This window comes from Macrotis lagotis, chromosome 8, assembly GCF_037893015.1.
Source record: "Macrotis lagotis isolate mMagLag1 chromosome 8, bilby.v1.9.chrom.fasta, whole genome shotgun sequence".
NCBI classification, from domain to species: Eukaryota; Metazoa; Chordata; class Mammalia; order Peramelemorphia; family Peramelidae; genus Macrotis; species Macrotis lagotis.
This window is the reverse complement of record NC_133665.1, coordinates 142355758-142370724: the sequence shown is the minus strand read 5'-3', so window position 1 is coordinate 142370724 and position 14967 is coordinate 142355758. Positions and strand designations below refer to the sequence as shown.

At 38.3% G+C, this 14967-nt stretch overlaps 1 protein-coding gene across 18 annotated transcripts in view; it reads left to right on the top strand.

Moving 5' to 3' along the window:
- The window catches only part of ATP2B2 (ATPase plasma membrane Ca2+ transporting 2), a 681398-nt gene that overhangs the window by 634610 nt on the left and 31821 nt on the right, over window positions 1-14967 (top strand). For all 18 annotated transcript variants that reach the window (XM_074198571.1, XM_074198568.1, XM_074198575.1 and 15 more), the window contains 2 exons: window positions 8857-9036; window positions 10023-10110. In XM_074198571.1, the coding sequence (XP_074054672.1) occupies window positions 8857-9036; window positions 10023-10110 (268 nt within the window). The remainder of the gene's footprint in view (window positions 1-8856; window positions 9037-10022; window positions 10111-14967) is intronic.

Below are 14967 nucleotides of genomic sequence, written 5' to 3'. Positions count from 1 at the left end.
TTGATGGAAAGGACCTTAGAGAGCATTTAGTACAACCCTCTCACTATCTAGAGATGGAAATTGAGGTTTCAGATAGGTGACTTGACTAGGAAGTACCACTTAGGTAGTAAGTATTTGAACTGAAGTCTGATGATGCCAAACTGAATTCATTTTTCATTGCTATTTACACTTAGCCCTCCAGCAGTTTTCTTCCCCATAGTGATTAGATACCTGTAGAGGAAATACTCTGTGAAAATGCATAATTTCAGCCATTTCCTATTTTTTATTTTTTTTTCTTAGGTTTTTGCAAGGCAAATGGGGTTAAGTGGCTTGCCCAAGGCCACACAGCTAGGCAATTATTAAGTGTCTGAGGCCAGATTTGAACTCAGGTACTCCTGACTCTAGGGATGGTGCTCTATCCACTGTGCCACCTAGCCACCCCTCTTTATTGATTTTTAAGAAATATTTGACTTGGTAGAACAAAAACAAAGGTTCTCCTTAGACTCAAATCTCTATTTTCCATAGCTTAAAAGTTTTAAAAAATTAATATCAGGTACAACCTCAGAGATTGTTCATTGACCTGTCCTCATTCACATGCCTCAAGTAAGGTATAAACTAAAATATATGTTTATCACAGTTTTCTCTTTCACTTATAGGATCTTTCATTATCAAATGAAAGGAAACAAAAAGATCCCCTTTAGACATGATAGCAACATAGTATGGTGAATAGAGATGGCATCTTAGAGCCAAGAAGACCTGGTTTTGAGTCTTGGCTCTGATATACCGTGGCTGTATAATCTTGGGTGAATCATTTAAGCTCTAGGTCATTGGTGTCAGACTCTAATGAAAACAGGGACCTCTAAATTGTACTTGAAAATCCCTGTGGACCACATATTGACTTAGAAAACCACATACTCACACCATCAATGTTTTATTGCATTTTAATTTATTTTGTTGGATATTTCCAATTGCATTTTAATCTGGTTTGGGTCACACTCAGGAGAGTTGTGGGTGGAATGGACCATGTGTTTGAAATTTCTGCTCTAGGCAACTTTCCAAGATTGTAAGTTGCAGAGAAGGTGCCAACCTACATGGATAAAGGAGGTTCCTCACTGGCAGTGCCCTATACCTCTGAATCACAGGCCTGATTTACATTCATATCACTACTGAGTATCTCAGAATGATACTGTTCACATTGAAAAATCAAAGGAGATGAAAATGTCTCTTATTCAGATTTTGTCATATATCTGACTGTATCACACCTTGATTTAGTCCATCAGCAAATACATTTCAAATTGATGCTATAGATAAGGGTCAGGGAATGTCTTGGCCCATGAGCAGTACAGGGCCTGCAAATATCATAGGACTCAAAATTCAATACATCTACGAACTTTATAGCAGGCTAATTTTTAAGTTGACAATTCTGTATGGTCCAAAAATAATGTTATGAATGGACCTTGACAGAAAAAAGATCTCTCTGCTATAGATCTAGCGTCAGAGAGGAAAGTTGGCTGGTTGCCCTTCATTCTTAGAGAGGACCAAAATGCATCTCGAGATACAATGTGTCTGACTATGACTGATCAGATCAATACAATCTAGGAATACTCTATCACAGGTCAGACACAAATAGTCCATGTGAGTATTTGGATTCTCTAAATTTGTGCATCTCTTGTTTCTTTTAAGTTATTTCAATTCTGTTTTAATCATAGAGTACAGTGATTTCTTTGATGCAGGTACACCATGCTGGGTGGTCCTTTGACAGCATCTCCCAACATCATCTCCAAAGTTCTTCAGGGAGAACCAGAGTTAAATGGAAGAAGACGATTGGCCTAGATTATATTTGGCATATCAAGAAATGCCATGATATTAAAAGAAGAAAAATTGCCAAAATCCCCAATATAAAAGCAATATAAAAGATTGGGGAGTTTCAGTTTACAGAGGAAGATTACCAGTCATAACTTATGCCTGTAAATTGGTATGAAACATCATTAGAGAAGTTTATGATTAGAAAAATGAGAGGTAATGGATGATCAATAGTGCTCCATTGGTACTCTCAAGAGAAATCTAAAGGAAGGTCTCTGACAAATTGAGGGGATAGTAGATCCTTTCAAGAGGATTTATAGAAGGACTTGGATGATTACCATTGGATTTTGGGGAGTTTGGAGATACATACATATACATATACATATACATATACATATACATATACATATACATATACATATACATATACATATATATATATATATATATGTATATATACCAGTGGAAGCAAAAGACTATGTTCTTTGATGCTTTCATAGATCCATGATTTCATTGATGTGGCTACTTACTCCCCTGCTAACAGATTGAAATCTACCTTACCTTGTATGAATCTTGCTTATATTCTTCAAGAAAGCTTCCATTGAGAATTTCTTTATGGAAAAATGCTGTTGCTTCTTAATATTTCATGGCTATCAGTATAACATTTGAGTTGTTATCTATCACTCTTGACAACTGCACTAAGCTTAAACGCCTTGTTCCTTTTTCCCATTTCTTTTTCCTCTTTGAGACAGATGTGCTGATGCTTCTCATGAGCATGGAATTGTTGGCAATATACTCCAATTTACTTAAACCGACCATGCTTCTTTCCATTGACTTTTGGTTTGTTCTGAATTTAGATTCTCCTGAGATCATATTGTTCTATGCTCCATAGCTGTGGGAAAATAAAAGTTCTAAATAGATTTTTTTATCTGTGGGGAATCCTTCTTATCCTTGAATCTATAAAATTGGAAGTCTTAGCCAGGAATTCAACTTTAATGTCTTTGTCTTGTGAATTTAGCTTTTGTACATATTTTTTAAAAACTGGGATTTTGGAAGATATTTGAGGCTTTTCAAAATCACCTTTTCTATACTCTTTCCCATGCTCCTCTCCCAACAATCCCTTAGCACTAAAATGAGAGCTATGGGAAGTCCTGAGGAATTACTGTTGAGCCAGATGACTTGCAAACCTCTGATTTCTGCAGCTCCAGGCAGATTCTGATAGAATCTCATGCTCCCCACCTCTCCAATCCCTGACAAGATTAACTGACAGGGCTGATCAGTGGTTAAGCACTGCCTTCTCTTTCTTTCAACAAAATAAGATTTTTCCTACTTTTCAGCTGCTTAGTTCAAGCCTTCAAGGGATCTCCTGAAAACCAGAGGGAAGATTTTTGCAAAGAGAAAACCAATTACATATTTACTCTGCAAAATTAGATTGTAGGGTTTTTTTAGGGGGAGGCATAACTGTAGCTCCCAGTGGTCCCTGCCTCATCTTGGCAGCAGTAAATGCTTGCTTCTTTTGTTTTTCATTCATCTCCACATTCAAAATCATTTATGCTCTCTTGGATTAAAAATTATTAGGAGTAAATTTGCATTGAATGGATGAATTCTCAAAGGTAAATTGAAAGATGGTCTTATTTACTACCATACTGTCCTTAGGGTCTTCTTTGGGAAAAATCAAACCAAGAGTACTTCTAGTTTCACGCTGGTGAAATGGGGGAAAAAGAAGGTAATGAGCATTTATTAAATGCCTACTGTGTGCTAAACAATTTACAAAAATTATCTCATTTGATTAGCACAACTGTCTTGGGAAGAAGAGGCTATTTTAATCTCCAATTTTCAATTAAGGAAACTTAGAGAAGTAAAGTAACTTGTCTAAAATTATACAACTGATAAATATTTGATAGCAGACTTGAACTCAGGTCTTTCTGACTCCAGATATAACACACTATCCTAACTGCTTGGGTAAAAGTAGAAGGAGATTGGCTGCTGCTGCAAAAAAAATAGAGGGGTTCTCTACTTCATTAACTAATGACATAGCATGGTAGAGATCAGGATTCAGAAGACCTGGGTTTGAGTCCTGCCTATTTTTTCACTTATTGCCTTGGGCAAATCATTTTGCTTTGCTAGACTTCAATTTCCCCCTCTGTAAGAAAAATGACCATAGGGTCTGGACCATTGGTTTCATTAGGAACTCCCATGTGAGTGCATTCTCTTTACCCATGAAAATCTTTGCAACTTGCCTTAGGGGATAGGTACCTGGTCATGTGGTCACTATGCATCCAAGGTGGTCTTCATTGCTTTCAAGCATTATCACTGTCCCAATGGCATTCAGACAGTGCTCCATAACTTCCATTTCTCTTTCTTAACCTCTAAAATGCATTGGATTCAGGGGATTTTAACCTTTTTTTTCCATCAAGGACTCCTTCTTCATCTGGGAAAAGCTATAGAATCCTTCTTGAAATAATATTTTTAAATGTAAAAAAAAATGAAATAAGATTACAAAGGAAATTAGTTATCCTGAAATGTAATGATCATAATGTTTTGAAAAATCAAGTTGATAACCCCCCCCCCGTAATAATCTTTAGATAAGGTGATCACCAATCTCCCTATCAGCTCTGATGTCATGAAGACCCATATACAAACCATCCACTCATCATTTTCCCAATGACATTCACCCCTTCATAGGATCATAGAACTAGTCCTAGTAAAGCCCTGGGGCTATTAGATCTAATCCTCTCATTTAAAAATGAGACAACTGAATCATGTAAAAGCTAAATGAGTTGTCCAAGGTTGCACAAGTTTTAAGCAGTAGAGTCAAGACTCAAATCCAGTTTTCCCCTATTCTCTTGCTACTGTGCAGCCTCCCACTATGCCCAAGAGATAGGACTACCTCATCCTTCAGACTTCATTTGGAATTCTTTTCCTCTTATGACATTATGGATAAAAATTGTTGGGGGAGAATACTTTTGCCAGCACTCCTGAGGGCAAATCACTCTATGTCTCTGGACCTTAGTTTATTCATCTCTAAAATGAAAAGAAAGGAGATGGGAAGCAATAGATGTATAGGGCCTATTCTGTGCCAGGGACTTTGTTAATTGCTTTACAATCATTATCACATTTGGTCTTCACAATGATCCTTGGAGGTAGGGGCAATTATTATCCAGATTTTACAGTTGAGGAAATTGAGGTAGATAGAGGTTAAGGGATTTGCTCTGAGTCTCACATCAGGATTCAAACTCAAGGTTTTTTTACTCCAAGATCAGACTCTATCCATCATTGCCTCTGTGGGTAAAGTACATGACTTCTAAAATCCTTTCCAGATTCAAGTCTATTATCTCCCTAGAATGGCTCTGATGCTCCCTTATCACCACCAGCAGAATGGATGCATTGGAAAGAGCACAAGACTCAGAATTGAAAATCTGGGTTCATCCTTTACTGTACCATTTATTAGCTATATGAACTCAGCAATTCATTTCTCCTTGGTAGGCTTTAGTTTTCTTCTCTTTAAGCATTTTTATGTAGTGCTACCCTGATAGCTCATAATGGGCCCTAGAAATCAGTTTCATTCCTTCCTTACTCTGTTTTTTCTTCTACAACAACTTGCCTCTTATGAATAAACCTGAACATTAAAGAGCAACTAAGGGAAATGCATTAAACCTTTTTATGATGGAAAATGATAGCATACATTGAATTTTGTTGAATATAAGGAGACCAATCGATGCATCTTCTCTCATTCATATTCCCCCAATATCATGCCAATCTTGACTACCAGAGACCCAAGGAAGCAAATTAATTTGAAAGAGAAGAAAACAAAATTCACACTGAGTAAAATAAACAGATCCAGGACAGTAATTTATACAGTAACAACAAGGAAAACAATCATGAAAGATGTAATAACTCTAATCAATCAGTCAATCCTCACCTCAGAGGACTGACTAATGATGACACTTAACTCTTGTCTCTTGATGAAATGGAAGAGCCATCCATATATCCTTATACATGACCAGTGTATTGATTTGATTTGCTCTAAAGGACTTATTTGTTACAAGGGAGGATTCTGTGGGGGCTCTAAACTAAGTTGCTTTTCCAAAATTAGACATCAATTTAGATAATCTCTCAAGGATCTTTCCAGTACTGAAATTACATGATTCTGAATGTGTTCATTTCTCCAATATGGAATATTTACTTATATGCCCTCTTACCTACTCTCCTTTGTCAATAATTGTTTGGACCTTGTCATCAGTCACAAATGAGGAGCAGGGCAAAGCCAATAGGCAAGGAGAAGATCAAGTGTGTAGTTTTGTCTTTAGCAGCTCAGTTTTCTGGCTGATTCATTGATGAATCATGTTTTTACTTCAGACAACAATCTAAGCAAAGCATGAGTCCATGTTGGTTAGTAGAATAAATTTGACTCTTTATTCTTGCTGGAAACTCTATGTCCCCAGGTTTTTTTTTAGGTTCCTCTTGACCATTCTTCTTCTAAAATTTTATGTTTGCATCCCTTTGTAGGGCCTTAGATGAGAAAAGTATATGTTTCCCATTTATTTTGCCCCATATTTTCAAAGAATTTTGTTGAGGTTGATGAACAGGCATCATCATACGAAATTGAAATAATCCATCATTAGAAGAGATCAGAGAGAAAGACATGAGGACATGTAATGGAAGAGTCTTAAAGAGATTTGGAACATTTGTGTATTTTCCCAAGTAGCAATAAAGAATGTCTCTTCTCTTATGCCACTTTTGCTCCTATCACAAACATGTAATATTAGGGTTCTTTTCACCACTTAGGAGTATCTCATGCCAAATACTTCAGACCTAACTGGAAATCTGGATTATAGGATTTAGGAATAGAAGGGATCTCAGACATTCATTCTTCCATTTTTCAGGAAACAGACCCAAAGGAGGTTATGTGAAACTTGTCAACAAATACATAGATAATTAGTCATCAGAACTATGATTTTTACACACAAACTCTGACACCAGATCCAAACACTTACCAACCCTGGGACTGTGAATTTTGAATGGAAAAGGTTTGCCAGATGCTTCTGCTTATAGGTGGCATAACACTGATTTCATTAAAAATAGCTCTCTCAGGGGGCAGGTAGGTGGCACAGTGGATAGAGCACTGGCCCTGGAGTCAGTAGTACTTGAGTTCAAATCCGGCCTCAGACACTCAATAATTACCTAGCTGCGTGGCCTTGGGCAAGCCACTTAACCCCATTTACCTTGCAAAAACCTAAAACAAAAAACCTCTCCCTGGGGGCAGCCAGGTAGTGCAGTGGAAAGAGCACTGGCCCTGGAATCATGAGGACCTGAGTTCAAATTCAACCTCAGACACTTAGTAATTGCCTAGCTGTGTGACCTTGGGCAAGTCACATAACCCTATTGCCTTAAAGAAATAATTTTTTTTAAAAAAAAGAATATTTCTTTCTTAAACTTGGAGGGGCTTAGAGACTTCAACATATGGAGATAGGGGAGGGAAAGTCTATGTTCCAGGTTAGGGAGGAAAGAGATCATAGACAGGTAAAGGCATGAAAATAATATAAAGCAGGATGAGACTGGAAGTTGGAGGGTAGTTCAGTTTGATTGTTTGTCATAAATGTGAAAGGGATATATGAGAGATATTTCTGAAACTATAGAATGGAGGTGGATAGTTTCCAACTTTGAATTCCAGGACCAAAATATATCCTTTATTTGGTAAACCATGCATAAAAGAATGAATGAATGAAGCATTTAAGCATTTGGAATGTGTAAAGCATTACATACAAAGAATAGTTCCCATTGGTCTTTGAGCAGAGGAGTGAGTTGATCAGTATTATTGTACAGCATGGATTAAAAAGAGGAGATACTAGTATCAGAAAGATGAATAAGGAAGCTATTAACGTAGGTTGGGTGAAAGAAGATGGAAGCAATGGGAGTTGACAGGATGGGATATGGATGGTAGGGAGAACCAACTAACAAGTATCTGGCTGTGGGGATGAGGAGATGGCAGAGTTGAAAATGACTCCAGTGGAGAAGGCATTGCTGCATGTCAGTAGAAAATCAACTTGTTTTCAAAGTTTCCATGCTGCTGGTTCATTTTTTTCATATTCTAGCTCCTATTTCAGAGATTTTGTGACATTTATCCCCTCCTCCATCTAACACATCTGTTTCTATTTTTAAGAAAAGAAAACCTTCATAGGCTATATTGTTCTCTGATAGCTGTTGTGTCTTAAAGGATATCCAAGTACTTGACCCTGAGGTTAGCAATCTTCCCATTGTGGGGCACCAAGGTTCTAGATGATTCACCTTATGACATGCTGGCAGTGGGAGAATGACTACATTGGTTATCAGAAACAAATGTGTAGTTTTGTGCATGTGAATGAGCATCAATTACAAACTTTCACAAGGGCAAAGCAACAGGATGTTGACTTTGAGGATGGTTCATGATGAACAAATCCTATCAATAGAGTGGAGTGATGGCAGCCACTAGCCTACAGACTACTGAAAGTCAAAGTCCTTACCTTGTCACTGACCAGATCTACCAGTTCCCTTCTATGGGCCTTGGTTTCCTTCTATTTAAAATGAAGAGCCCGGATTAGATAATTCCTAAATTTCTTTCAGCTCTAAAATCAAACTCTGAATCTAATAGGTAATGTGCAATAGGGGATGAGATACTCCACTGGGAGACGGAAGGACACTTACTAGTTTTGTGACCAAGACAAATCAATTTCTTTATTTTTCAGTTTCCTCATCTGCAAAATGGAGGACATTGGACTCAATGACCTCCAAGAATCCTTTCCAGGTTTAAAATCTATGATAATCTGTTCTTTAGCAAATGGGCCACACTTTAATAGGACTTTAACATTTAGGAATTCCTTGACCCCTACTTTCGATCATAAAGAAAGTTATTCTTCAGCAAGAAAGGAATTACCATCCCTGCTACTTTCTTCCCTCCATCCTGATCCTAAGAATAACTCAAAATATGAAGGCATATCTACCTGGAGCTCCCTCCTTGGGGTTCAGTTCAACAACTATTTTTTGTTCAAGTGTGTATAGTTTTCACGACTTTGTCTTGGCTCCAATGTTCTGCAGGTCCCAGAAGCCATAAGGAAGTGCCAACGAGCAGGAATCACCGTTCGCATGGTCACGGGGGACAATATCAACACTGCCCGGGCAATTGCCATCAAGTGTGGCATTATCCACCCTGGGGAAGACTTCCTCTGTATTGAGGGGAAGGAGTTCAATCGGCGAATCAGGAATGAGAAGGGAGAGGTAACTCAGCCTAGGCTAACTGAGGAGATGGACATTACTCTTAGTCAAATTGCATTCAGTTGACTTTGCAGTGGGTTTTAACCCAACCCTGGGAAATATTTTTTATGCCTTAGTTTCTGTATGTTTAAAATGGATGGTTGTGGCATAATGGACAGGACCATGTCCCTGAAGCCTGAGGACATAGATTCAGGACTCACCTTTGATACTTAATACCTATGTGACTGTGAGAATGTCATCTGCCTTCCCTGATTCTAGTTTCTCCAACTGTACAATTAGAGGGTTGGATTAGATAGTTCTAAAGTCTCTGTTTCCCATGAGCTCTAAGGCTCCTACTAGTTCTAAAGCTCTGTGAAGCAGAAGCTTATCAAGCCATCACCACACAGCCAGAATCATTGTATATCTCTACCCTGGCAGGCTGGGCACGGCTAATCCACACTGACTATGGGCTAACCACATGTTTCATTCTCCCATACCAGCTCCCCTGGTGTCAGGACTGAGATTAGCTATTACCCTCTTCCAGGGGCCTCAAGAATCCCATCCCAGAATCACAGAACCTGAGAGTGGAAAGGGGTCTCCTCAGTTGGTTAGCATACCTAAAAGGGATCCCCACTATAATATGCCTGCCAAGTGATTGCCCAGTCTCTGCTTAAAGACCTCTGGGGGGGATTTACCACTGGTCTGATATGCTCCATTTCAGAGAACTTCCAGAGAACTCTAATAATGGCAGTTGTTTCCTGATGTAAAGCTTTAATCAGCCTTTTTAAAAGTTTACCCATCACACTTGGTTCTCACCATTGGAGGACACAAAGAGCAAATCTCATCTCTCTTCCACTCATCAGTCTTTCAAATGCTTAAATACAGACATTCAGTTTCTCCTGAGCCTTCTTTTCTTCAGACTAAACATGCCCAGTTCCTTTTCCCACTTCTCATAGGGCATTGACTTGTGAGTCTTCACTCTGCTAACAAGTCTCTCTTCCCTTTTCCAGATAGAGCAGGAACGAATAGACAAGATCTGGCCCAAACTGCGGGTCCTTGCTCGTTCTTCCCCCACGGATAAACACACTCTGGTCAAAGGTAAGGCATTGGATATGGCTGCTAAATCCTAGGGAGTGTCGGAAGCTCATGACCCCATCTTGAGCCAGACAACAACATGACCATGACCATATTTCTACAGAGGGACTGAGGCAGTGGAACCTTATGGGTCTGCAAGTCTCAAGGAATAGGGTCAGGTGAATGGGGATATCCTATGAGAGTCACCGTACATTGGAGTGATAATGATATAATTTTTCATAGTCTTGGGAAATTCTCTAAAGATAACCAGTCATTCAATAAACCGTATTGCTATTATTTGTCAGATACTGTACTATGCACAATAAATAATACTAAGACAAAGTTGAAGTCCTTGACTTCAATGAACTGATATCTATTGAATGAATGATGAAGGAATTTTATTTTGGGGGTAGCTAGAGGGCACAGTGGACAGAGTAGTGACAAGGACCTGCGTTCAAATCCATCCTCAGACACTTAATAATTACTTAGCTGTGTGACCTTGAGTAAGTCACTTAACCCCATTGCCTTGTGAAAAGGAAAAAAAAGCAAAAGAAAGGAATTATATTCTTGACTCATTCAAATAAGCACTGGGTATGGGTTGAGACAGAATGGAAAACAATAATGCTGACTAGGCAGAGATGGTGGACACCACCTGATGTAGTCACGGCAACACAATTACTGTTGTCTAGTTCAAGCTGTGAGGCTGATGACCAGTACAAGGGAGAGCAAGTTAGAGCCCCTCCGAGGGCAACATTTTCCTTAACTACTAAATGAAGAAGTTGGAGCAAGATGATTTCTAAAATTCTTCCCATCTTTCACTTTCTGGGATACTGAGAGTATCCCTTTGGGTACTTTATATCCAGGAACAGAGGAGTTAAGCCCTTCATTTTCTTTCTCTTCTCCCCAGTTATATAGCTAAATGAATGAATATCTTTTGGAATGCTCACATGCTCTATTGTGGCAGAGAAAAACATGCAGTGGAGTTTACTGATTGAGTCAATCTAATTTGATCTTGGAATTTCCTCAGAACCCTAGCCTAACTTTTTATAGCCTATGTGACCTTGCAAGTTATTTTGCTTCTCAGGGTATCAAATATAAAATGGGTGGAAATATTATCTTCCTTTTTCAGGTATTATAAAGACTGAATGAGATATTGTCTATGAAAGTTGTTTGAAAAGTACAAAGAACAGAGTAGCACTAAAACAGAAGAAACTGGGGTACAATTTTGGTGTCAGGGGACCTGGATTCAAATTTCTATTCTACTACTTAGTGCCTATGTGATCTTGAAAAAGTCACCTTACCTACCTGGACCTCAATACCCCTTTAGTAAAACGAAGAGACTGGACTATTATCCTTTCTATATTTGAATAGATAATTTTATAAATGTCCCACAAAAAGAAGGAATTTTATACATAACTGACTCAAATCCTGTGTGTTTCAAAACTACTAAAAAGAACAAGGGGAATTAAAAAAAACTTTTTTTTCCTTGAATTTTATCTGTTGAAGGGCTGAAAAGCCATATAAAGCTCCTGTAAGCAGCATCATGTTATATTAAGAGTATTTAACTTAGGGAAACTTGGGATAAGGATTTTGGTAAAGTACATAAAAAACTGGGTCTGGAGTCACAAAGACTCATTTTAAGTTCAAATCTAGCCTCAGCTTTGTGACCCTGATAAACCTCTTAACCTTGTTTACATCAGTTTCCTCATCTGTAAAATGAACTGGAGAAGAAGATAACAAACCACTCCAATATCTTTGCTAGGAAGACTCCAAATGGGGTCATAAAGAGTCAGAAATGACTGAAAAATGACTTCACAATAATATTTTATTAAATTTGTATTTGTTTTCTTAACTATTTCCCAATTACATCTTAATCTGGCTCAGGCCTTAGGCATATTTGACACCTCTGTCTAGATGACTCTTGGAGATTCCTTTCTGCTTTAGATCTCTGATCCTTTGTTCACACAAATGGCTATTGTTGGAGGCAGACTTGACTCCTGGTGTTCCAATCTGTCCTTTGCATTAGGCTACTTCTAGTTCCATTTCTTCACTAGGTAAGTCACTGACCCTTTCTGAGCCTCAGTTTTTTCCTATGGAAAATGATAGAAGTTGGAATAGGTCTTCCAGTTTTGTGATTCTATGAATAGAGGCCTCATTGGAAAGGATTGGATTTCCATGTTTGTAATGTGGACAGGATACTCTTGAAAGGCCTTGGTATAAATATCACTAGATCTTCACATTTGATCACTCAGCAGGTTTCCTTTTGATCGTCTTTCAGTCTATTAGTACTACATGTATCTGAAGCATAACTTATTAGCAGAAAGGGTCTGTGAACCCCAGTAGTGCTGCTGCATGAAAGCTATATTGTTTGTATTCCAAAGGATGAAATTCAAGGTCTCACTGGTGGAGACTTTGATCTCAGCACAAAAGGAGAAAGGACATCCCTTGGAGAAGGAGATGGGAGATATACCTTCTGACTCATCTGCTCTCTCTTTTCTTGTTGGGAACCTGAGCTTCCCTTCAAACTGATGGGAGTCCCTGCATTTTTTTTATTGTGTGGGTTGTGACGTTTTATTGTGAATTTTTTTGAAAGGCATCCAGATATAATGGATTTGGACTCTCAGCGTCAATTCCAGACCTTGCTGTTGACAATTTATATGACTTTGACCAAGTCATTAACTTAGTATAGATGACCTATGAAGCCTCTTCCAAATATAAGCCTCAGGTTCTTTATCTATAATTTAAGATTATGCACTCAACCTATCCCAACTAAGTCACTATGAATGAAAAATTATTAAGCAGTCAATCACTGTGATAAGCACTTGGGATACAGATAGAAGAGTGATCCTTCCCCTCCTTTCAAGGAGCTCATATCTAACAGAGGAAGACCACACATAGAGGAAGGTCAGCTGCAGGGCAGATAGCAAAATTCAGTTGTCCTTAGAATGCAACAACAAAGCAGATGGCAAAGACTGGAATCTGGAGGGCACAATGGTAGGCAGATGATAATAGACATAAAAGTCCTTTGTAAAATGCAGAACATTCTATACCTTCCCTAGGCTTTAACAATCTGTGACTTCTTCCAGATGTAAGGCCTCCATTTCTTGTTGCAGATAGTGAATGATCAGTATCTTCATTAGTTTTTATAGGAAGGGGTGGCTAGGTGGTGCAGTGGATAGAGCACCAGCCCTGGAGTCAGGAGTACCTTAGTTCAAATCTGGCCTCAGACACTTAATAATTACCTAGCTGTGTGGCCTTGGGCAAGCCATTTAACCCCATTGCCTTGCAAAAACTAAAAGAAAAGTTTTTATAGGAAAACAAACAAAAAGAAGGCATGTCCACTGTCCTGAAGATTAAATTCTCTAAATTTAGCCAGGCTGGTCTTTGGACTACAAATAATTCCAGCTTGGTGTAGACTTTCCAAGGAACCCAAGTTCCTAACAGTAGCATAGCCTTTGAGAGCCCAGAGGATAATGATGGAGGGAAGTACTTTACAAATACAAGTTGGTATCCACCTTAAGATGAGTCTGCCTGATTGCAGAGCTTGGGAGAGGCCTTGCAATGGCTTTGTCCCATCTGTGGCTTGCAGATCATAGTGGTTGTGTCCTCAAGAAGGGGGCTCAATTGGAAAACTTATTGATGCCCCCCTAAAAGAGAATAATATTTTAAAATTGGTAACATGGGTGACTGTCTTGAGAGTCCAAGTTGAAATGAGAACTAAGTTGCTTAATGAGTCACAGGGCAGAGGGTCTCAGTAAGTCCCTGATAATTTATGGGTCAGTCTCTGATTTGAACCTGGTTGATCTCTGAGACAATTGTTATTAAACCAGACTCCTCTATTCTATCATTGACTTCAGTTGTGTTTCCATCCTGGTCAGTAAAGAGCCCTGTAGATTAGGATCCCATATCTTTTTCCAAACTCCATTAATAATTGATTCAACTTAGTCAATTCATTAATAAGCATTTATTAAGCATCTATTATCTTGATTGTGTCCTCAGGAAATAATGATAAAAATGAAATAGTTATTGCCTTCAAGAAGCTAATAGTCCATTGGGGGAGAGGGGAAGATATATATACATATATGTACATATATATATATGTATATATATATATATACACATATATATATATATATATATCCAGGTATCATATGTCCAGAGCTGAAAAACATTCATAGACCACAGACTATAGAGTTGTACTATTCACTGAAACATGGAGAGGCTCTGATGCATGTCTTAGGATCATGGCATGAGAGCCAGAAGGAACCTTCACTTGGTCCAACCACCTCATTTTGCAGATGAGAAAACTGAGGCTAAGGGAGTCCCTTCTTGTTAATAAGTACCAGAGGCAGGATTTAAGCTTATACTTTATAACTCAAAGAACAGAAGCAGTAGCAGAATCAGGATTCAGGATTTGAACCCAGGTTCTCTAATTCCCAATCAGATATTCTTTCCACTAGGCATTGGTGTCTTTCTTGTTTTCTTTCCTGTGGTTACAATTTCTGGTTCTTTACTGTCCCCCTTGCCTTGTCATATTGTGACTGAATCTTTGTACATCATGGTTGGTTTTCCTTAAAATAAATCCATAAAAAGAGGTGTAATTAAATAAAGCACAAGAGAATAAGCAAATTTAGAAACTGTTTTGTTCCTATTTCCAAAGAACCACACTATATATAGATCTCTTTTCAAAATCATTTTCAGACTCATTCAATCTGAACTCATCATTCTTTAAAGAGACCAATAGGATGTCAGAGCTGGAAGGGACTTTTGAGTTCATCTGATCCAGTGTTCTCATTTTAATATATCTAATGCAATTTATGTAATGAAGGAATTGAATGGGGGGTGGTGGCAAATGACTTACCCAAGGATACCTAACTAGTT